Consider the following 25,724-nt stretch of genomic DNA (forward strand, 5'->3'; position numbering starts at 1 on the left):
ATATAGCACAGAGCCCTTACTGGGACATAGCTAGTGCTGTACCCTTGAAAACTTTAAGAAAAACAAGCTCCAGGTACCCTGCTACAGTACCAAAAAGTAGATTTATCTAAATAACAATGGATGGCTGGGCAGGTACAAGTGAGGGAACAAGTGTCCCCACTGATCCATGCTTCCGGTTTGTTGAGTAATTTCCAACTCCAATGTGGCCAAGTTGATGCATTATTCTCTCCCAAGCTTGTTTAAAGAGAAGAAGGAGACATTTCCCATGAAGGAACCATAGCTTGAGGTGACTTGTTTAGTCTGTGGTTCTTTTGACCCCCCACACTCATAGACACTTTGAGTCTTTGAGCTCTTTGGGCTAGACACTTTGGGCTAGAACATGGAAACAAAGGCATTCTATCACTGGTGACAATCTTCATCTACATGCGGAAGCTGTCTCCGTGGCTACCCACAAGCAGCAGCCTGCAGCTGGTATAGCGTGAGGAGGAGGTGAGCAGGGAATGGTCCTCAACTGCTATGGTTTTGAACAAGCAATGTAGCCAAAAAAAAAAAAAAAAAAAAAAGGCTCATGTATTCAACGTTTGGTCCTCAGCTGGTGGCATAAAAAGCCATACAGTAAAGTCTATCACATCAACGACCCCACTTCTGCCTCATTTCTGTTGCTGTGATAAAATGTGGTGATAAGAAAGCAGTTATGGGAGAAAAGGGTTTATTTCACCTGACAAGTCCAAGTTGCACTGTGGGTTAAGGCAGGAGCTTCAGACAGCTACTCACATCACATCCACAGTTAAGATTAGAAAGAAATGAACACACTACACACTCACTTGCCTGCTAATGTACAGCTTAATTTCTCCAATTATGCAGGTCAGTTTTCCCCTTGCCTAGGAAATGGTGCCACCCACAGTGGGCTGGATACTCCCACGTCAATTGACTTATTAAGGCAATCCCTACAAACAATGGTCAATTTGATGAAGAGAAGGCAATCCCTTATTCGGGCCATCTTCCCAAGTGGTTGTAGATTGTGTGGTACTGACAATTAAAACCACCATTACAGGGAGGTTCTAGAAACCTCAGGATGTAGAAACCTGGCTAACATAAGCAGGTCACTGGAGAGAGGTCCTTAATGGTTAAATATCCCTAGTTCTTTCTTGTTACACTCTCTATGCTTCCTGAATGTTCACTGCTCTGCTCTATCATGCCTACCCTGACATGACAGTCTTTCACTTGAAACCATGAGCCCAAATGACTCTCTTCTTTTTCACATTGTTCTCTTCAATATTGTGCTCACAGCAACAGAAAAGTAAAATGCCAACACAGCCAGCTTATAGAGGATGCTGTAATGACCATCAGCATCCAACATGCCAAGCCTATGTACCATACTGCCTGTCTCCTTGGGATACACAAGTGGCCCTAAGTGAGTGAACTTTCACATCAGGCAACCCAGGAATAGAGTAACTACACAACACCTCTCAAGTTTGTCTTCTTCCCCAAGATCCAGTCTGTAGGCATGTGAACCGACGCTTGATAGCTGGTGATCAGACCCTGCCTGTCTGCTCAGCACTCAGAGCACATCTCCACTGTCATGCCCAGAGCCCCAGAATGTGTGCAATAAAGCAAGAAGAGTCATAGCTCAGTGTTCACCTTGGCAAAATAAATAAATAAATAAATAAGAATGACTTTTCTATCAGAAAATAAATGGCCCTTCTGCAGGCTGAGTCCGGCTTACCATCCTGAAGGACAAACGCATCATCTTCACCAGGCAGTCCTTGAGTCATAAATTGCTGGTTTCTCTCGACCAGGGACTGACCCCCCCCCCCCCCCCGCAATCCGCACTTGGAGGGTAGATACAACTCCTGCCAGCTCCTGTGTCTACAGAATAGGTACACTCAGGTCCAGTTCAGGATGCCCAAGCCTTGTTGAAACAGCAGTACACTTGTTTGTTTTATAGCTTTCCCAAGAATGGTTCCCCCAGGGGCAGCGGGGTTAGTGGGGGTAGATCTCAGCAAGGAGCCTATATAGGAGACAGCAGGGAAGGAGGGCACAAAGCCAGCCAGCAGTCTTTAGAGCCATAAAGAGTTGCCATAGCAGAAGCCCACATTAACTGTAGGGAAGTTTCTGCTTGTTCTAAGTCTCTGAGAAATCACCTCCTGATTATGAAGGGAATCGTTATGAGGGAGGAAAGGGAACTGGGTCCCTAGATCTGGGGGTGCAGGTTAGGAAGAGCCCAGTGTTGGTGCTTACAGAGTTGAAACCACAGATGACTGCCAAAGTTCACCAGAGTAGTGATCTCAAACTCAAGGTCACCCAAAACGTGGCTGGGGACATAGCTCAGTCATTGAAGTCCTTGTCATTGAAGCCTGACAATCGGAAGTTGATCCTCAGAATCAAGTAAAAGGAAAACAGGGCATAGTGGCGTGTACTGGGGAGGCAGAGACAGGAGGATTCCTGGCAGTCACTGGCTGGCCAGCCCACCTACTTGATGAGTTCCAATACAATAAGAGGCCTTGTATCAAGAAAACAAGGTGTGAACATCTTGAAGAGCAACAGTTGAGTATTTCTTCTGTATTCCAAATGCACATGCACACGCATGCATAATCACCCCAAAACACACACACGCACGCAAGAACTACCCAAAACCATACATACACACACATACACACACACACACACACACACACACACACACACACGAACTACCCAAAACGTACAGGTGGCATTGTCCAGTTACCATGGCCATGTGTGCTTACTGTGGGACACTCCAAGTTCCTAATGCAACTAAGCCTAGGGGACTGTGTCTTTCTTTGTGTTCTTACAGCAGGTTTCAGTCCACACGGCCGAGAAAGCCTGATGGAGAAGCTAAGCTCATGGCAATGGGAGTGGGGGAGTGAGGCTGTTCATATCATGGTGGATGAAGCAGACGGAACAACAGGAACCAGTAGGTGGATCACGTATAATGACCCACTGCTAGTGACCTACTTCTAACAGCCCAGGTTCCACCCACTAAAGGTTTGACATCCTCCCAAAACAGCACAAGTGGAGAAATACAACTCAACGCATGAGCCTGCAAAAGTTCAGCAGTGGCTAGCATGCACAAGGCCTTGGATTTGAACCACCCAATGAGGAAGGAAGAAAAAAAAAAAAAACAGTCATGACTATGTGGACTTAAACTCTTTGTTTAAATATCTGTATAACAAAATATCTGAGGTTAAAGAGCATATTCTGATCTTGCAGAGGACCCAAGTTTAGTTCCCAGCACCAAAACTGGGCAGCTCACAACCTGTACCTTCAGCTCTGGGGATCTGGTGCCCTCTTCTGGCCTCCACAGGCACCTGCACACACATGCACATACACATAGGCAAGTACATGAGTGCACAGAGAGAGGGAAGGAGGGAGGGAAGGAGGGAGGGTGGGAGGGAGGGAGGAAGAGAAAAGGGGGGGGGCGGGGAATAAAGCTTAAGAGATAAAATACAATAAATCTTAAAAGATAAAATACACTGACACATGTAAATGCAGGTACTAGAAGGCAAGGCCACAGTAACTTCTCCTATTAACCTTCTTTAATAACCAAATGTGGTAAATTTATCAACATTCTCCCTTCTCGCTATAGAACCTTCTGAAAAAAACTGCTGAACACACACCTCTAGTTAAGTGGGTTGTTCATCACACCAGGGCATCTGCTCCCGCTCCCACAAACTTACCAAGAATTTGTTGTGTTTATCTATTTGCAATAATTCGATATTACATAACCCAATGAGATGGTGACCATGAGCAGAAGGCCAGGTCTGTGAAAATGTAGTCAAATAATTAGATCCAAAGGCTCGTTACAAAACAAAAGCTTGTTAAGTATACGTGATTAACTGTAAAAGACAGGGCAGGGGTGGTATAACATAACTCTAATGAGTCATATACTCAGGCCCCTGTATAATTATTCTTTATTTTATGAAGCAAAATAAAATAGTTAATGTAACAAAAGAGAGGGGAAGAAAAATTAAAAGAATGAGCTGGTGGGGAACATTTTAGATTCTAGTCACCACAGGGTTCTACAAAACTAGAAGCAAAAAAAAAAATCTCCCTCATATTCACACGCTGTAGCATTCCAGTCATAAACGTGCAGGAGTGGAGGGAAATCTGGGCTTCCCTTCGCCTCTCAAATATGCCTCCTATATTCTTAATGTTGTGTTTCCTCAAAACTCCTATTAGGAATCCATATTACCTAAATAATGAGGCGGGGTCTTTGGGTTAGGTAAATAGAAGAAGAAAACCCTCATGAATGGCTTCCATGTTCCTTTAAAAGAGGCCCAAGGGCATTAAATCATCTTTTGAACCACTGAGAACACTCAGGTATCACTTTGATACTATACTCCCAGCTTCCCGAGCTCTGGGAAATAACTTCCTGTGGTTTATAGGTCAGCCTGACTGTAGTGTTTTGTTATAGCCCTTCAAATGGACTAAGACACCATCCGGGCATTGGAGTTATTCCTGTTTGTGGTTGCAAACGTGGGCTTGCCATGGAGACAGCAGAGCTCTCCTGCTTATGTATTATGCTTCCACATATCCTGTCACCAACAGAAGGTGACAAGGTCCCAGGGCATCACTCACTTCTCAGGCCAACAGCCTCTGCTCAGAGATGATATGGTAAACAGATGTTCTTGTGGGTAAGTGGGTATGTATGCATGGGTCTCTCTTTCCTTCCCTCTTCCCTCTCCTCCGCCTGTTTCTCTCTGTAATCTTGAGACACCAGAACCTTCTACATGCCTGTATCACTGAGCTACATCCCTAACAATGTGCACCTTTCCTAGTATGGTCATGGATGCAGCCCACGAGTCCCTGCTGCTTCACTGGTCATCTGTGTGCAAACCGAGCATCGCAATAAGCATGCAAACAAGGTGGTAATAGAAGGGGGGAAAAATCTGCCAATGGCCTGTCATCTTTACTTCCCTTGCCTCCTGCCCACACTCAAGCAACTGTGGCTGTGTTTTGGCCCAAGAAGAGTGCTGGGGAGGAATTCAGCTCGCTAATACACACAAATAAAACGCCACAGATCTGAACCTGACACTTAGAAACAAAGACATGGGGCCATCTGGAGTAGTTGTCACTTCTCTGTAGTCAAAGCAGAATTTGAGTTTGTGTAGTAAAATCACGTTGCTGGGCCGCAATCCCTTGGGAAAATCGATTCTGGTTTGGTCTCAGCACATGTCGTCGACTGGACCAACCTCACTCTCTAGTTTAGAAAGTCCTTACTCCCTCTGTTTGTTTGTTGGGATGAGTGTGTGTGTGTGTGTGTGTGTGTGTGTGTGTGTGTGTGTGTGTGTGCGTGCGCGTGCGTGTGCGCACAAGTGTGTGTTCAATAAGAGTGTGGGTTTGTCCAAAATACAACAGGACAGCATCCTGAAGATGAATTTGGCTGCTGCATTCCCAGGATAAATTTCCATCCTGAACCCTCGTCCGGGCACTCAGGGATGCGCTGTGTTACACAAGAATGGAGACAATTAAGATAATTGCTGCCTGTTCCCACCTTGATGAAGCTTCCAGATGATTCTTATTTGGGCAGCATTCAAAGTACCATGGCCCCAAGTCAAGAGACAGCAATAAACAGGGCTTAAGCCTTCCCTGCAGAAGCACTCCACTATAAATGACAATAAAGAAAACAGGGTAATTCTGGTTATAAAGACCCTGCCAACTGTATACAAATACGTCTTTTGTTTTGTGATTTTTTTTTTTTTTTTTTGAGAGCGGGATCTCATTAAACAGTCCACAGTGACCTTGACCTCTCCCTCTCCCCCGACCCCAACGCCATGCAATCCTGGCTAATCAACTCCCCATCCTCCTACCTCAGTGGAGTGCTAACAGACATATACCATCACAAGAAGATTCTAACAATAGGTTTTTTTTTAAAGAAAAGTAAGTTTACCCCCCAATCAGTATCCGAGGTAACCACATTCATCATATATTTTTCAGGACACAAGGTCCATCCCACACAACAAAGCCATTTAAACAAAAGTTTGTCTCTGAACTCTTCCCCCATCACTCCGTGCTTAGCCCCAACGGCCAATAAGAAGCACTCTTTCTTGGCTTCCCAATATACAAAATGGTTTTCCAACAGCCAAAGTGCCTTCCCAACACCCCGAGCAGCTACCCAATTATCCAAAATGGCTTTGGGGAGGCCAGTTAGCCCCCACGAAGCAACTCCTTACCATCCAGTTCTTCCACAGAGATATTAGCCAACTGTTCGCTGTCACTGCCTGCAGACAGAGATCGGTTGAGGTAATTCCCCTTATACAACAAGCCAGCGGTTACATGGTGGAACGGCATCTTTTCCCTGTTCCAAAGAGAATTGGGAGGGGGGGGGAGAGGAGAGAAAGATGTCGTCATTCATTCATTCATTCATTCGTTACCTCATTATTTCATTAGAGGATTGGGTCTATTTTCCAGATGGTAAAATTACATATCTAGGGCGGGTGAGATGGCTCCGTGGGTAAAGGTTACTTGTTCCTAAGCCTGACCACCTGTATGGAAGGTGAGAACAGACTCCTGCAAGTTCCCTCTGACCTATGCACCTATACATATGCACCTACACACACAAACACACATACACACACACACACACACACACACACACACACACACACACACGCGCGCGCGCACACACTAAACGAATGAATGCAAAGTTCTAGAGGGAACTTTAGAATATTTCCAGGGTCCCCATAGCCAAAGGATCTTGGTTTCTCCCTCTTCTCGATGTAGCATCTTCACTTCTCCCATTTCATTGTGCATTTGACCTGCAGCGCCCTTGTAAGCCACAGAAAAGCATGACACACACCAAACTGCTTCTTTGTATTTTGGCATTTGGGTTTTGGGGTTCACTTGTTTGCTTTGTTTTTGCAGTACTGTGGGCTGTAGTTAGGGTCTCACAACTAACTGGCGAGCATTCTACAATTGAGCTTCATCTCTGGCCCATCAGCTCTTTTTCTCATGAGACAGAGCCCTACTAATTTCCCCCAGGCTGGTCTAAAACTCACTCTGTAGCCTAGGCTAAGCTTGGACTCACTATGTAGAGCTGGCCTTCGTCTTGCAGTCCAACTCCAGCCTTCTGGGTAGCTGGGACTACAGACCCAGCAGGCTCAGCATCATTGCTGCACTACACAGCTAAAAACACCCTTTGCTTTTTTTTTTTTTCCTGAGCCTCAAATATTATCACTTCATGTAGGAAAAACCTGAACATCCCAGAAATGTTGACCTATCCAGCAACAAGGCCATCTTGGCTATGCTCAAGTGAAGCCGTAAGTAGGTCACGTTCTTCAAGGAAAGCAGGTGCCCCAGCCATACAGCAGTCAAGGAAAGGAAGAAATGCACAAAATCTTTAACTTTCGTAGTTGAGAGTTTAGGGGGCTGGAAAGATGCTCAGTGGGGAAGATTACCTCTGAGCAAGTGTGAAGACCTGAGTTCAAATCCCCAGCATGTAAAAAGCTGAGCATAACCATGTGGGGGAGGGCTGTAACCTCAGTTCTGTAGAAAATGAGAGGTGGAGACAATAGGGTAAGCTCCTGGGAGGATATAGGGGATGGGGGACTCTAGCTGAGACCCCTGCTAGTGGCAGACATGAAGACTGAAGAGCCCACTTTCTAACCAGATAGGACTTCTAGTACAGGGAGGGGAACACCAACCCACCCACAAAAACTTTGACCCAAAATTTACCCTGCCTACAAGATGCGGAAGGATAAAGAAAGAACAGAGATTGAGGGAATGTCCAACTAAAACACGGCCACAACACGCAAGAGAGCCAACCCCTGACACTATTAACAACACTTTGCTACACTTGCAGATGGGAGCCTAGTGTAGCTGTCCTCTGAGATTCACAGCCAAATGTTGGGCAGAGCACAGAGAGCCTTGTGGAAGAGTGGGAGAAAGGATAGCAGGACCTGGAGGGAACAGTATCTCCACAAGATGACCAACTGAGCCAACTAACCTGGGCCCAGAAGGGACTTGCGAAGACTAAAACACCAGAAAAGGATCAAATATAGACTTGGCCTAGGCCCCTTACACATATGTTCCAAATGGGCAGCTCGATCTTCATGTGGGTCCCCTAGTAAGGGGAGAGGGGTGGGGGGGCTGTCTCTGACAAGGACTTTCTTGCATGCTTTCAATCACTTCCTTTGGGCGGGGCTCTCTTTCCAGGCCACCGTGGTAGAGGATGCACTCAGTGTTACTTCCACTAGATGTGCTAGGATGGGTAGGTGGCGAGTGGGGCGTGGGGGTGTCCCTTTTCTGAGGGGGAAGGGAAGGGACACAGGGAACAGGGAGAGAGGGTGAGCCTAGGAAGAGAGGAGGGAGGGAGGGAGCTATGATTGGGATGTAAAGTGAATAAATAAATTGGTTAATTAAAAAATAAAACAGTTCTGTAACTTCAGGCGCCCGGGAGTTATTTAGACTCTGCAGCCCCAGCGAGGCATCAGGCACTTCCATCCGGATGCCAACCCCTCCTCCTTCCAACTCCAAAATGTCTAAAACTGAATTCATCATCTTCCCACAAAATAGGCTGCGCTTCCTGACTCCTCTATTTCTATCAGAGGTACTGTTCACTCATCATAGCAACTGGGACAGCCCTCACCAAAGCTCTGGGCCCCAGAAAAGTAAAACAGGCATATGGACGAGGCGGGAGCCAACTGTCAGTCTCCCTACACCGAGTACGTCACTAACAAAATGCAGCATCCATCAGAAGATCGCAAATGGTGGGTCAAGCAAGTAGAGTTCTTCCCATGCAAGGATGAAGATCTGAGGCCAGCCCTTAGAGTGCACATTTTTAAAAAAAGCCAGGCGTGGTGGCATGTGCCTGTAAGCCCAGATTTTGGAATGTGAAAGCAAGAGCTTCCATTAGGCTTGCTGCCGGGGCCAGCCTGCCTGAATCAGTCACCTCCCAAGCAAGGGCGAGATCCTGTCTCAATGAGACCTGAGACTGACTTCCAGCATCCATGTGCACACACATACATGTGCACCTGCACACAGGCACACCGCACATTTGCAAACAGAGGCACACCCACATATAAATAGTCACACTTTAATTTAAAATTTAATGGCAGGACACGAATTAAAAAAAAAAACATGCTTTTGCTGATTATCAAGGAAACATCCTCAACTAACCTTGCCAGACTTCCACAGATCTAACCACATGTATTGAAGGAGTAAAGCAGTTGCCTTCATGTGTGATGTGATCATTGGCCATCACAGAGCAGAGGCTGCCGTGGTACCTACACGATGTCGGTAGCCATGGTAACAATATATAAGCACAGCAAAACAGTGATAGCTAAGGCTAAGGTAATGGGATGACTTGTGTAAAGGAAGAAAAGCTAGTCACAGGACCCACAGTTGGGGTTCCAGCCGTTCTTCCTTCCTGCACCCTGTCTGCACAAGGTCTTGGGAGACACTGGAGTACACAGGAGACGGAAGGCTAATTGTAGGGGACACTCCAAAAGGTTGTTACCTATAGTGGGTGGGACCTTGAGGTGATGCAGCATCTATCTCTGAGTCACCCACACTCCTATAAGTGACTCCCCATCTTTGCTCCTGTAAGGAACCCCAATAAACTCACTGAGTCACAAGCCAGGCGCGCACTGTAACCATAACGTTTGTACCACATCTAGAGTGACTGAACATTTGTTCATTTCTCCCCAGGGAAAGTCACGCAGCATACATGAAAGGAAGACAAGAACCTTTGCCTTGGAAAATAACATCAATTACATTCTTTTCTCTTCTCTGAGTTAGTTTTCAGAACAATCAGGAGTCACGGAGAGTGGCGGATGTGTGAGTTAGGACTGTGTAGAAAATGAAGCCCACACCTGACTCTTGGGGGCGTGCACCATGGTCAGGGAGAATGGGCTAACGTTTGTGATTGTCCAACCAGGCCACATGTAGTTCAGGATAACAGCCAATCACACAATCGTAAAGTTACGTAAAGCATTAGGAGGACAGGGGGTCTTGGAGTTGTTTAAACATTTGATTGTGCAGTTCTCAAGGGAGAACTTTGTAGATGGCCATGCAGCAATGCCAGAAGACTGGACACACTTGGGAAGGGAAAAGAAGTCCACCCTGGGACTACTGAGATGGCTCAGCAGTTAAAGGTACTTGCTGACAAGCTTGATGACCCGAGTTCAATCCCCAGCTCCCCACATGGTGGAAGGAGAGAAATGACACACACACACACACACACACACACACACACACCAAGTCACCCTCTGATTTCCAGACATGTGCTGTGGCACACATGTCCCCACATACACCAAAAAAAATATGTATTATGTTAAGTAAAAAGAAGCCCACCATGGCACCCTGGTGGGTGATATCTGGATGAGGCCATCTTTGCTCCCAGTATCAGCAGCAGTGGGGCAGGGGACATAACATAGCTCCAGGAGCCACCCACAGCAGCTTGGGGAGCTCTGTCAGAGAGATGGGATTCTTAATTTCATGGTTTTTTTTTTTTAAATGTATGAATGAGCCAGGCATGATGGTGCATGCCTTTAGTCCCAGCACTCGGGAGGCAGAGGCAGAGGTAAGTAGATCTCTATGAGTTTGGGGCCAGCCTAATGTACAAAGTGAGTCCAGGACAGCTGAAGCTACACAGAGAAACCCTGTCTCAAAAAATGAATGAATGAATGATGAATGAATGAATTTCATGGCAAGCCAGTATGAAATAGAGTTGGAGTTACTGTGAAGAAAGTTCAATGCAGCATGAGCATTAACAGAGCAGGCCCTTAGGATAAGGGGGTTCACACACCCAACAGCATGGGTGTGGACTTCTCAAGAGAGAGTCCCCACACTAGCTATACACAGGACTCCGGTGGCTTCTAAAGTTACACATCAAAGGGCTGCTAATGAACTTTTCCTTTTTTGCTAGATGAGATCAGTCGGGTGGTCTCCGATGTCCACTGGATGGGAACACAGCCAATAACAAAGACCTCAGGGGTCCTAAGAGCTACAGGGGGAGTTGTGGTGCTTAGTCTTTTTTGTGAGGTTCCCCCAAGAGTCTCAGCTCTGCTTCCAGGAAAGGAGTCAGCCTGAAGCTGAAGGTCTGTATGGTCAGGTTACATGGTTCATCACTGTTTCGACACTGATTTGAAAATAATCTCTCTGCAAAAGAACTGCCACCTCCGTGTTGGCCACCGTCACAGAAAAGACTCAGTCCTTACTGGGATGGAATTCTTGATTCACAGCTGGTAAGAAACTTCAACCAGACTTTGGAAGAAAGGACTCCTCCACTTTCTCCTCATGTTCCTTAACCTTCCCAGCTCCATGTCACTCGACATCGAATCCAGGATCTAAGTACCTGCTCTTTTACCCCATGTTTAAGTCTTTGGAAATCTGAGGAGACATCTTGCCAAATCGTCTCTAATTTTCCTTGCGGGAACAACTAAAGGTTGTACAGGAGATTAAACGCATTGCTTCCCCAGCAGTGTGAATGGCTTGAGTTTCTTTGTGTTTGGGAAATGGCCCACTATCATCTTTTACCTGGATCTTTGAAGCTCAACTTTTTATAGCTAAAGAAATAAAGACAGCTTATTACTTTCTTGGGGGCAGGAAGGGAGGGAGTGGGGGGAGAGAGAGAGACAGAGACAGAGAGAGAAAGAGGGAGGGAGGGAGGGAGGGAAGGAGGGAAGGAGGGAGGGAGAGCTGAATGAACTTATCTCTGATGGTTCATCTTCACTGTCAACTTGGTGGGATTTATCACCATGGAAACAAACCTCTGGGCACATCTGTGGGGAGTTTCTGGATTGTGCTGAGGAGGAAAACCTCCTCTTGTGTGTGGGCAGTACTGCCGTATGGGGTGTGGCTCTGGACTGAATGAAAGGGAGAAAGCAAAGCTGAGCAGCAGCCATCAGCCGTCCTCTGCCTCAAGACTGAGGATGACTGTGACTAGCCACCCCAGTCTCCTGCCTCCAGGCCTCCTGCACCCTAAAGCTGTGAGCCAAACTAGATCTTCCTTTCCTTAAGGGGCTTTTGTTCAGTACTTTGTCAGAGCAAAGGGAAAACGTACCCGAATGCAGACTCAAATCCACACCCCAAAGTCAGCCCCAGAACACACAGCAAATATTTTGGGGGGATAAAAAGCTGGTCACCAAGGAATCAGGCTTGTGATAACAATATAGTTTGCCTCTGATTAAAAAAAAAAAAAAAAAAAAAAAAGGCAGCTAACAAATTAGGTGCACTTTCATGGCCCTTAGTCTTTGCATCCAAAAATGTTCGGAGTCTAGTGGCAATGAAACTGTGCCCAAGTGGACCATCCACAGCAGTAGATAAAACCACGCCCTTGACCGGACCATCCAAGTCGTAGAACTATGCTCAAGAACAGGAAACATGCTGGCTCGAGGGATCTCAAAACAACTGCTGCTGTGAAGGACTAAATTGCCCTCCAAGATGCTCTCCTTGGCAAAGAGACAGATACAGTCCATAAGCAAAGTCAAACTTTACTTTAAAGCTAAAACTGGAAGCTGGACCCTTTTACAGATAGCAGAGGGGAAATGCGGCATCTTTGTGAAGGCAGCTCTGTCGCCTGAATGTGTGTGCTCCTTCCTCACTCACAGGCTACAACCTCAGAGCAGAGGCAACACTAAGTACCAAGAGGGAAGGCCTTAGACTAAGGAGATGGTTCAGCCACACAGGGCTTGCCGTGCAAGCATGAAGTCCGGAGTTTGATTCCCAGAAGAGGGAGGAGGAGGAAATACCACAGGGCACAAAAGTGCATCTGTAATTGCAGTATTGGGAGGCAGAGACAGAGGGTCTGGGCGGCTCGCTGGGCAGCTAGCCAGGAGGAAGCAGCAAGTCCCAGGTTCCGTGAGAGACGTTGTCTTAAAGATTAAGGTAGTCAGCAACCCAAGAAAAACCCAGGGTTCTCTCGTTCTCTCTCTCTCTCTCTCTCTCTCTCTCTCTCTCTCTCTCTCTCTCTCTCTCTCTCTTTCATGGGGGAAAACCTTCAGTAATGGTACCGATACTACTAGTAAAAAAAAAAAATGTTCAGGGAATTCCAAGGCCCCTTTGCTCTCCTACCATCCACCATGAGAAGGAAACAGAAACCAAAGCTCACCAGACACCAAATCTTCTGGCACCTTGACCTCAGGCCTCCCAGCCTCTACAAATATAAGCAGTGTTTCTGTCATATTTTAATTACTAAGATAGACTCAAATAAGACAGTATGGTTTCATGGTTAAAAGTCAGAATTTTCTAGCCTAAAACAATATCATGGGTCTGAGGAGGTGACTGAACTGGTAAAGTGCTTACCTTGCAAACAGGAAGGCCTGAGTTTAAGCCTCAGAACCTATCTTAAAAAAAAAAAAAAAATCCAGGTATGTCAGCATACTTGTAATCCCAGATGGAAACAGATAGACGCCTGGGACTCATGGGCCAGGCAGCCTACTTGGTAAGTAAGCTACAGGGCAGTCTGAGACCTGACTCAAAAAGGAAAAACAGAGAGACAGCGCCTGAACAATGAAACTGAGGTTGTTCCTTCAGGGCACACGCGCGTGCGCACACACACACACATACATACATGCCACATACTCACATGTGTTCACGCACACAGCACAGACACACACCCACACACATACACACATGAAAGCACTCACATACACATACCATACACAGCACACAAACACACACACCACATACTCGCATGCACTCACACAGCACACACACAGACACACCACATATACACATACACACACACACACTTTTCATTTTTAGAAGCTGTTATGCTTGAGGGCTAGGCCAGCCTCTACTAGCCTTTAGGTTATTGTTAACTGTCATCTTGAGAGACCCTCGAATCACGGGGGAGAAGGGCCTCTCAGGATGGTTGAAGGTTGTCTCGACTGTGTTCCACCTGTCTTCTCTGTGGGAGGAACCATCTCCGGGCAGGTGATAGTAGACTGGGGAGGTGGAGGGAGGTTGAGCAGCAGCCGGAAGTGATGGCTCCCTTCTCTGACTGTGTGAGCAGCTGCTTTGAGCGCCTGTTGCCTTGGACCATGAGCCAAAACAAACCCCTTCTCCCTTAGGTTGCTTCTGTCAGAGTATTTTAAGACAGAAACAAGGAAGAAATAGGGTTTGTGGGTTGCCCTAAGACAAGCTCTATAGGCCGTGCCTCTCTGGTATATAATGGAGATGTCACTGAAAATATTAACTGAGATATGAAAACTACAAAGCATCACCAGTAACTACTTACAGCGTGTCAGCCGGAGCCACCTCATTTTATGAAGCCTTTCCACTAACTTGGTTTTCTTGACCTGCCCTCCCCTTCGCAATAGCTGTCCTGCATCACAGGTGCAGGCTACCAGGCTTCCTTCTTCCCCCCTGCCAGCCAGGAATCAGCGAAAGCCTGACCGCAAGCTTGTTCTATGGCCTGCCCATCCTAGACGCCCGTGGCGTGGAACCTCCCCCTGCCTCGAGAGCAGTGCTTCTCAACCTGTGGGCCTTTGCCAAATGCCCAAGAAATATCCATAACGACGCACAAAAATAAATAGCAGCAGTGCCAGGGTAAGAAAGACACTTCCACTACACAGTAAGGATTAGAGTCGCAAATAAATGTATGGCCCTGAAGGCAGAGATAAAATAATAGTCAGTTAGTAAGTAGACACAGGGAGATTTTTCCCCTAGTTTTCATGTGTTGGGGGGGGGGGGGAGTGTTGCACGTGCACATGCACGCTTTGGGCATCTGTCCCTGCCTTCCACCTTGTTTGGCACAGGACGTCATGTTCCTCATCACTGCATATGCCAGGCTGGCTGGCCGATGACTTCTGGGAATTCTCTGGTCTCTGCTGCCCATTTTTCTAAAGGAATGCTAGGATTACAGACGTGCCCAAGAGCCAGCATTATGTGAGCTCTGGGGATCCAAATTCAAATCTTCATGTTTGCATCACAAGCATTTTATCTACTGAGATATCTACCCTGTCCAAGATGATTATTTGTCTTATATGGCTTTCAATTAAGAAAGAACTACAGAAGACCTCATATGACCAAGAGAAAAATATTATATATAATATATATAATTATGTATTGATTTTAATTAATATATTTAAATTTTAATATTATGAATGATAATAATAGATTTGTGTAATATATAATTATATAATATTGTAGATTATATGTCATATTATGTATTATTGTATATTATATATTAGCATATAATAATTTATATAGTAAATTTATAATTTAATTTTAAAGATTAAAATGGTGTCACCCACATTCAGGGTGGGTCTTCCCACGTCCATTAAAACTCTCTGGAAACTTCCTCGCAGACACTGCCAAAGGTGTGCCCCTCCATGACTACGAATCCAGTGACGCTTACAATCACTATCAAACATTGCACTGCTGGAGTTTACCCAGCAAGCTCATGCTCATAGCATGGGAAGACTCCATATCCAATCAGCAACTACACTGACACAACTAGATTCTGTCCGAGTGACTTTTCTGAATTTCAAAAGCAAAGCCTAGATTCCGTCCGAGTGACTTTTCTGAATTTCAAAAGCAAAGCCCTCCGCACACCCAGGAAGAAAATACAGATTACACACAAAGGAACAAACGGGATGGGTTGCCTTTAAAACAAAAGCAGCGGCATGTGTGAGCTCATGCCTGTTATCCCAGCACTCAAATTGTTGAGGCAGGAGGATTGTCATGAGCTTAAGGCCAGCCTGGGCTATACAGAAAGTTCAAAGCTAGCCCAAGCTACCAAGTAAGACTTCCCTCCTGCCCTCACTCTCAAATAATTTTCAAAGTTGGACTGCAATTTGAACATACTCCTTTAAATACTTCCTAGGTTAAAGTTCAAATTAAATTTATAATTAAAGGTTTTGTTTGTAACAAAAATGGGCTAAAGAGGTGGCTCAGTGGTTACTTACTGCTCTCACAAAGGACCTAAGCTTTGTTCTTAGAATACATATAAAGGTCATAACCATCTATAACTCTAACTCCTGGGGATCTGACACCCTCTTCTGGACTCCACAGGCACATGCATAGACATACCCACAGGTAGACAAGCATATTACATATAAATAAAAATAAAAAATGGAAATAATACCCACTTCAAAGCCATGCATAATATAATGAAGTGATATCCTGGTAAAATATTTAAATCGTATAGCCATTCTTACTGTCCTAGTGAGAAACAAAATGGCCTTCCACACTTGCATCTTAGTTAGAAATCAACAAAAAGAAATAATGAAATCGGCTGGGCATGGTGGTGCACGCCTGTAACCCCAGCACTCGGGAGGCAGAGGCAGGTGGATCACTGTGAGTTCAAGGCCAGCCTGGTGTACAGAGTGAATCCAGGACAGCCAAGGCTACACAGAGAAACCTTGTCTCAAAAAAAAAAAAAAAAGAAAAGAAAAGAAAAGAAAGAAGGAAGGAAGGAAGGAAGGAAGGAAGGAAGAAAGAAAGAGAAATAATGAAATAATGAGCCAAAATGAGGTAAATAGAAAGAGCTAGTTCTCAAAAGCAAAAGCAATAAACCGGAAGACTCTGTGGCAAATTTGTAAAAGCAAACACAGAAGTCACAGATAAAGCAGCAGTGTTATATACGGGCATTCCACATGCAACCCTAGACTAGTGGATTGTAGATAGTAGTTAAATAAGCTGTTTTTATCTAAAAAAAAAAAAAAAAAAAAAAAAAAAAAAAAAAAAAAAAAAAGAAATTGGATTTAGGTAAAAGCAGTGAAATTTAATATTACTTGTGTTTATCAAAATAAATTATTTTCTCCCTTTTTTTCTGTCTCTACTCATGTACTGGTTTTGTTTTATTTAGGACACTGGAGTCTCTCTCTGGAGCCCAGGCTGTGCTTTCTCTCTCAACAGTGCTGCATTCACCTCCTGAGTTCTGAGATGACAGGAATGGATTACAACACCTGCCCATCACAAGCCTTAACACTCAGGCTGGTAAGATGACTCGTCTCAAGTCTGAGGCGCTGAGTTTTATCCCTGGAACACACATGGTAGAAAGAAGAGAGCCGATTCCCAAGGGAAGCGCCCCAACCTCCACACCCCAACCCACACACAAACACTAACACGAGTGACACGCTTGTGTACTCACACAGATAAATAGATTTTTTTTAAAAAAAAAATCTTGCCACTCTCTTATACAATTATTTGAATAGAAGTTTGAGTTTATATTTTATTATGAGGCCTTCATAACTAAAAATGCACCTCAGAGAGACGCTCTGACAGAAATAAAACTGCCAGTGGCCGTGCCTCCTAAATCACAGTCCTCATTCAATTTTATCTGACAAGCGTGGCTAGGTTTCAGCTGACGCTAGGATAATAAAATTTCATCGTCCCTAATATCAACCAACGCTTTTTTCGAAATTGATTGAAAGTAGTTGCATTTTCCTATTTAGAACTGATGGGCCTTAAAAAGCTTTCCGTCTCTTCACTGTGGAACTTTCCCCAACGGTTAAGAACACTGACAGCTGACAAAATTCTGTTCCCCAAGTTTTAAAAGAAGATTTAGTGTATGTGTGTGTGTGTGTGCGCGCGCGTGCGCTGCGCACGCACTTACACGAGTTTATGTGCATGGCATACATTCAAGTGTCCTTAGAGGGTGTTGGATCCCTTGGAGCTGGAGGTACAGGCAGCTGTGAGTCGTTCCATATGGGAGCAGAGTGAGGTCCTCTGGGAGAACAGATGCTTGGGACCTCTGATCCATTTCTACAATACTTTATTCTCAACTATTTTAATTTCACAGATCTAAGCTTTGTAGATAAGCCATCTATAGCATCGTGTGTGTGTGTTCGTGTGTGTGTGTGTGTGTGTGTACACGTACATGCACATATGAAGGTACACACTTGTACACTTGTGTCTGCATACATGTGGAGTTCCCCCTGCATCTTTCTTCAGGCACCATCACCATATTCTTGAGACAAGGTCTCTCACTGGCCTGAACAGCAAGCCGACAAGGCTAGCTGGGCCGGGAGCCTCTGGGATGACTAGTGTGCACCACTAAGCCCAGGTGGCTTTTGTTGTTGGTTGGTTGGTTGGTTTGGGGTTTTCACATGTGTGTGGTAGAACCTGAACTCGGGCCTTCATGCTTACAAGGCAAGCGCTTCACCCTCGGAGCCACCTCCCAGCTTCTCTTCACAGCTATGCGAACTTCACGGGTTTGATATTGTAGGTAAAGCACTCAGACTCATTGCTTCTACGGCAACAAAAAAGTCACATCATGGGTAGAACATTCTCAACGGTCCATTTACGAGAATGTTCTTTCTAAAGCATGAGCTTCCTCTGAAAAGCAGGGCTGTTTATTTTTTTCAGTTCTGTAAAAAAAAAAAAAAAAAAATTGTCTTACGTTGTCTACAGCCAACCACATTCCTGTTGCCCTGTAAGATCTGAAGATGTAGACCCAATGTCTGCTGTGAGCATTAGCTTTGTCAACTTGACACCACAACCTAGAATCATCTGAAAAGAGAGAGTCTTAGTGAGGGGCTGTCTAGAGCAGGGGCGTGTCTGGGAGGAGTTGTCTCGATTACGTTAATTGATGTGGGAAGACACAGCCCACTGTGGGCGACACCATTCCCTAGGAACTGTGTCCTGAGCTGCCCAAAAGAGCAGAGAAATTGAGCCAAGCACAAACAAGCAAGCATGCTTGTAATTCATTCTCTCTCTCTGTACTAGACTATAGGGGTGATGTGTCTAGCTGTTTGAAGTTTCCTGCCTCGATCTACCCATAGCTATGGTCTATAGCCTGTAATCGTAAGGTAAAAACAAACCCCTTTGTCCCCGCAGTTTTTTCAGGGTATTTTATCATAGCAGCAGAAGTGAAACTAGGACATCTACTGAGGTCGAGGAGAGTGGCTCTTCTCTGTGCTTGACAACTTTTTAAGTTTCAAGCCACCAGAATAAACCCGATGCTTTATCATGATAGACAAACTGTCTCAGTCATCGTCCATCTGATTTCAGATTCAGGCTGAGTTTCATTATTCATGAAGAGTGGATGCAGATGTACATTTCAAACAGTCTCCTTGGAGTCTTTAAACTGTGCCAACTTCTGTCCAGTCTGGCAGCCTTGGCAGTACTTAAACTCCTTAGCAACCAAGGAAGGACTCCTTGAGGATACAAGAGAGGTTCCGACTCAGCCATTGCCTTGAGGGTCTTAAGGTTCACTTGACTCTGCTCAATTGGCATAGCCCAAAAAAAAAGCTTGGTTGGCTTTGGATGTGTTTAGGATTTTTTTTTTGTTTTGTTTTTTGGTTTTTGGTTTTTGGGTTTTTTTGGTGTTTTTTCAAGACAGGGTTTCTCTGTGTAGCCTTGGCTGTCCTGGACTCGCTTTGTAGATCAGGCTGGCTTCGAACTCACATTGCTCCATCTGCCTCTGCCTCCCAAGTACTGGGATTAAAAAGTGGCACTCAGAGGAAGGACAGCAGGTTACGAAGAAGAGACTTGATACCCTATGAGCATATACAGGGTGAGGTAATCCCCCTCAGGAACAGTCATAGGGGAGGGGAATAAGGGAAAAAGGGGAGGGAAGAATGGGAGGATACAAGGGATGGGATAAGCATTGAGATGTAACAAGAATAAATTAATTTAAAAAAAATTTTTTAATATTTTTAAATGAAAAAAAAAGTTTTATTGCAGCATGGTGGTACACGCCTTTAATCCCAGCACTCAGGAGGCAGAGGCAGGCAGATCTCTGCGAGTTTGAGGCCAGCCTGGTCTACAAAGTGAGTTCAGGACAGCCAAGGCTACACAGAGAAACCCTGTCTCAAAAGACAAAGCAAAAAAAAAGTTTTATTGCAGTGCCGGGGCTAGAACTCAGAGCCTCACACATGCTGGACAAGACCTCTACCACTGAGTTACATCCCCAGACTTTAAATTTAAAATGGGGTCTATTTAAAAACGGTTTTATATTGTATTTGTTTGTTTGTGTGTGTGTGTGTGTGAGTGTGTATGTGAGTGTGTGTATGTGTGTACATGTCATACTGTGGGGGAGGGGTCATAGAACAACTATTTGCTTCTACCGTTGGCCCTCAGAATCAAACCTGTACCATCAGGCTTGGCAGCCAGTGCCTTTCCCTGACAAGACACCTCACTGACCTGAGACAGTCCTTTAAGTTGTCCAAGACAGCCTTAAGCCCCCTCTGTAGCCGAGGCTGGTCTTGAATCTGCTCTTCTCTGGCCGCAGCCTCCCTACTAGCTGGGGGTGACAGACGTACAACACCTGGCCCAGCCAACATCCTGGGTTTCTTAGCATATATCTGCTGGGCTGGTGGCACAGACCTATAATCCAAGCACTGGGGAAACAGAGGCCCAGGAATCTAAAGTGGGAGGTCAAATTCAGCTGCATATCAAGTTCCAGGCTTGGGCTCCATGGGACCCTGTCTCAAAAGTTTTTAAATGAAAAAAAAAAAAAAAAGGAGCTAAACTAAGTGTCACCCTTGACCATGCACTTTCTTATTGTTTCTTCCATTTCTCTTCTTTACAGACACACACACACAAATGTCATTAAAATGAAAGGAAAGGGGGCTGGGGATATGGCTTCTGAGTCAGTTGGCAGCCACAAAAACATGAGAACCCAAGGTTGAATTCCCAGCGCCTATGTAAAGCCAGATACGACGTTCACACATCTGTAATCCCAGCACTTCTGTGACCAGATGGGAGGCAGACACAGGAGAATCTCAGAAGTTGGTCATCCACTAGCCTGACACAGGCAACAATTAAGAAAGAAAGAAAAAAAAAAAAAAAGCAGCCCTATCTCAAACAAGGCAAAAGGCCAGAACAGACACACAGGGTTGTCCTTTGACTTACAAACATGAGCTGTGACATATGTGTGCCCACACTCCCATGTATACATGTATACATGTGCACACACACACACACACACACACACACACACACACACACATTTTTAAAAAGATAAACTGAGAGAAAATACAACACAGCCATCCCTCTCATTATTAAATAACAGTAATCCTTGAATCTACTCAGTGCAGAACAGCATAAGCAAGAGGAAGAGCCTATTAAAGAAACAGAATACGAGCTGAAGAGGAGGCTCAGCAGTTAAGATCACCTGCTACTCTTCCAGAAGACTGGGGTTCAGTTATACAGCTCACAACTGCCTTCGCTTAAGCTCCTGGAGATCTGCTACCCCTCCTTTCCTTCTCAGTCATCACACTCACATTTGTACACACAGGCACACACACACAGACACACACACACACACACGTAAAAAACAAATCTTTTTTTTTTTTTAAGAGCAAAACATCAAATATTTTTAAAGCCCAGGGTAAATGTATCATGTTTATCTTATCTTTCACAGTTAAGGAACATTCAGAGTTTTAGCAAAAGAAATGACAAAGGGAAAGCATGACCAGCGTAGAAACATGAACTTCTCGACACTGTTAGAGGATAAGTAAAAGTAATTGGCCAGCGAGAAGACCAACAAAGAAAGAACAAACACGACTCAGGAGCAGAACACCTGCCTAGAATCCCCCAGGAAGGAGCTGGGGGTGTGGCTCAGCAGTACCAACATTCCTGTGGCCCACAGCTCACTCCCTCGTAGTAAAAGAGGAAAGGGGGAAGGGGTCAGGGAGGGAGGGAGGGAGGAAATGAGTAAGTAAATCCCATTTCACAGGGGAGATGATGAACGCATAAGCAGCTTCATTTTGAAGTGATTTCAGCCGCCAGAGACACCACCAGTCATAAAAGGTTATCGCCACCTCTGGATTGTGGAGCATATGCTGCTAGAGACCAGTACTTTTTATTTGTATTTATTTATCTTGTGTTTTATTATCCTAGCCTATCTCTGTACGCCTTTTATAATGTCAGGCCATAAAATCATATGTAGAGCAGGGTAATAACAATGAAAACATAATTACCTTGTCATATGCATATATTCTCATATATATGTATACATGTATGTGTGTGTGTGTGTGTGTGATATATCTGCATGTGTTCTTGAAAAAAAATGAGCCAAAATATAAATAATAGTTATGGCTAAATAATAAATTTACTGCAATTGTGCATTTATGGAACCATCCACATACAGTACTAGAGGGCTGTTTCATTTTTAAAGCTACAGAGAAATTAGCATGAATTTAACCACTAAAGAGGTCGATAGCTTCAGAGAGCTAACGGGCAAGACCAAGGCTGCCACAAGGCCAGGGATGGAGTGACCCACACAGCTCACATCTGACCTTTGAAGTGAGAACTTTGCCTGGAGACCTTCAAGGGCAAGTGTTAACAACTGACTGTCAGCCGGAATAGCTGTTGGCCTTCTCCACCAATTTCTCCTCTCTTTTGAGAGCTGAGGAACAAATACAGGGCTTTGGCATGCTAGCTAAGTATCTTAATGTTAAGCGACACTCCTATCCTTCACTGGCAGATGCTAGACAGGCACTTTACCACCGAGCCAGCCCCCCTATCCCTTACTGGGGGAAATTCTAGACAAGCCTCTAACACTAAGCTATGTCACCAGCCCCTCACTAGGAGATTCTAAGCAGATGTTCTACCACTGAGCCATACCTCCAGTCCGTTACTGGGGGCCTCTAGGAAGGCGCCTCACCACTGAGTCATGGCTTCCAGCCCCTCACTGGGAGATTCTAGGCAGGGGCTCCACCACTGTGCCACACCTTCAGCCCCTTACTGGGGGATTCTAGGCAGATACCCTACCACTGAGCCATGCCCCTGGGCCCCACTTCTATCCCAATTTTGATTTTAAGTGGTTTTGTCTCCCCATAAATGGCTAAGATCTTGAAGCACAGGTAATTAAGTAAATGCACCTGCCGGAGGGAACACTACACCAATATCAGAAGAACACAGGTGCTCATCAGCCAAGACATGGGCCTCAGGCAAAAGATGTGAGATGTTCTCTCTGGAAGTAATTAGACAAAAGGTTCAGCTATTTTTTTTTTAACCTTCTTCCTTAAAGCTCATTTTATCTGTTTTAGTTAATAAATTAAATGTAGAATGATGCGTGGGTCCTTTCTTTGTTTCTCTCCTTCTCTTTGTCAGTTACATAATCTTATAGTGAAGTCAGGTTGACCTGGAGCTCAAAGCAATCCTCCTGCCTCAGTCTCCCAAGTGCTAAGATTACAAGGGTATACTACCATACCTGGCTGGGAAATACAATAATTTTAATTTCTACGTAGGGACAAGGAATGTAGTGGCCCTGGTAGATAGATAGAGTACTTGCATAGCATGCACAAAGCCCTGTGTTTCATCCCCTGTACCACATACAACTAACATGATACATACCTGTAATCCCTGAGTTTGGGAGGTAAAGACAGAATAATAAGTCGTTCAAAATTATTCTTAGCTATCTGGGGAATTTGAGGCCAGCCTGGGTTACATGAAACCCCATCTTTGATGATGATGGTGATGATGATGATGATGATGATACGGCAATGACGACGACAACAACAGCATGATGATGATGATGGTGGTAGTGGTGATGATGATGATAAATCTATGTCGTTTCTTTTGATATTCCTATGTCTGTCCTGCTACCTTCATCAGATATGTCTGATTGGGTAATTATCTGTGTCACACCAAGAGACTTAGACACTTTTCCTCAAGGAGACAATATGTTCTGTAATCATTGATAGGCCTCTCCCAAGACAGTGGGAGGTCAAGGATCCTTGTATCTGTAGGAAATAATTACTCATTATACCCAACTTTGATTCTGAGGTCAAGTCTGCACTAACCGCCTAAGCTGTCAGACTGCCATCACAAAAGACCACACTTTTCACTGCTTGACCAACAGAAATTTGTTTTTGGATGGTCCTGGAAGTTGGAAGTCCAAGACCAAGGTATCAGCATAGCAGGGCTTAATGAGCACTTTCTTCTGGGCTTGTATGTACCATATTTTCTGGCATGGAAGACAACCCCCAACTTTAACTTTAATTTTTCCAGTTAATATATAGAGTTTGGAATATGCTCACCGTATAAGACTACTCTTCTTCCAACGCACACCATGTGCAGCAGACTTGGGCTACAAATTCTATATTTTAACTGGAAAAGTTAATGTTAAAGTTGGGAGTCATCTTATATATGGGAAAATACGGTACCTTCTTTGTGTCCTCACATAAAATATTGGGGTGGGGATGACTGAGGTCTGAGCATCTGTACTTGGAAGGGTCCCTGATGCCATTGCGAAGGTCTCAGTCTTGGAGCCTTACTTCATAGAGAGTTTTAGGCCAGTCTGAGCTACTTAGCACCACAGAAATCACAGCGCGTGCTGAGTAACTTTTCCTGAGGAAGTATAAAGCATCTGCACATCTCAGACAAGATACCAATGATAGACCAAGGAAATGATTCTACCCAAATCGGGGAGCTTATTAGCATTTCTTAAAGGCGAAGGGGTGAGTGGTTACTGGAGCACGGATGACTCAAAGGCAGAAGGACAGGGTGAAGAATAAGATCCAGAAAGCTTTACAGAATTAGCATATAAGAAAAACAAGTGTGGGCTGAGGATGCGGCTCACTGGGTAGAGCGCTTGCCTAGCATACTGACGGCCCTGGGTTTCATGCCTGGCTCCTTGTAAACCAGGCATGAAGATGCCTGCCTGTAGCCAAAGCACTTGGGAGGTCGAAACAGGAAGACCTGGAGTTCAAGGCTAGCCTTGGCTACTCAGAAAGTTTGAGGGCAGCCTGAGCTACAGGAGACCCCGCCAGAGACAGGCAGAAATAGAAAAATGTTAACACAAAAAAAAAAAAAAAAAAAAAAAAAAAAGAAGGCTGAAAACGCCATCTGAGAGAGAGCAGCTAAAACAGACACCGTGGACGTGGGTGCAGAGGCACTCCCCAGAGTCTGAAAGTGTCCTGAAGCTAGTGATTATAGCAAAGCCTAAGTGAGGGCGGAAGATGCAGATGAGACACGAGATGCATGAAGTTGTGTGTAGAACTATTACATACCATGTAATAGTATGCAAATGAGCTTTACTATGCAAATAAGCCCAAAATCTAGTGCTGAATCATCATAAAAGTTTGAGCTCTTTATGTAGCAGAGCAATTGAGCTGCTGAATTAACTCTCTCTCTCTCTCTCTCTCTCTCTCTCTCTCTCTCTCTCTCTCCATCCCTGCTTGAAAGGCTACTTTCTCTCTTCAGCTGCTACTGTTAGCTGTCTTTGTCCTATTTGCTCCTGGATACAAGAACCTTTATCGTGTTCTGTGACTATGAAATCTCTCACCATTGCCTCCATCGGTGGTAAACCCACCCCAGTATGGGGTGATAACTCAACAAAAGCTGCCCATCTCCTGGAGCCCACTCCAGACAGCCCCCACTGAATAACGCCTCCTCTCCCCAGCAACGGTTTACTGTGCCTATAAGCCTGAGGTGGGGCCTTGGGAATCCTAAAATTTCCTTAGCTTTCCTGAACCTCAGGGGAGAGCAGGTTGTGGGTATGTGCTGAGTGCACATTTGCATGTGGGTGTGTGCACATAATGCGTGCGGGCACACAGCTGTATGAGTGTGTGCGTGAAGCCAAAGATCTGTATCAGATGTCTCCCTCTGTCACTTTCCACCTTTTTTTTTTTTTTTTTTTTTTTTTTTGAGACAGGCTTTCCTGCTGAGCCCAGAGCTTACCAATTCAGCTAAGCTGGCAAGGGATCCACTTACCTCTGCTTCCCCAGCAGTAGGAATGCAGGTGTGCATCTGCACTATGGGCCCCTGGCTTTTTTTACCTGGGTGCTGAGGACCTAAACTCAGGGCCTCATACTTGTGTGTGGTCAGCACTTTACCAGACGGAGACATCCCCCCGGTCT

At 45.0% G+C, this 25,724-nt stretch overlaps 1 protein-coding gene across 3 annotated transcripts in view; it reads right to left on the bottom strand.

Moving 5' to 3' along the window:
- Caln1 (calneuron 1) overlaps nucleotides 1-25,724 on the bottom strand; it is a 443,920-nt gene that overhangs the window by 325,177 nt on the left and 93,019 nt on the right. For all 3 annotated transcript variants that reach the window (XM_051161377.1, XM_051161376.1, XM_051161378.1), the window contains one exon: nucleotides 6,195-6,319. In XM_051161377.1, coding sequence (XP_051017334.1) covers nucleotides 6,195-6,319 — 125 coding nt within the window. The remainder of the gene's footprint in view (nucleotides 1-6,194; nucleotides 6,320-25,724) is intronic.

Source organism: Acomys russatus, chromosome 19 (genome assembly GCF_903995435.1).
Source record: "Acomys russatus chromosome 19, mAcoRus1.1, whole genome shotgun sequence".
Taxonomy (NCBI): domain Eukaryota; kingdom Metazoa; phylum Chordata; class Mammalia; order Rodentia; family Muridae; genus Acomys; species Acomys russatus.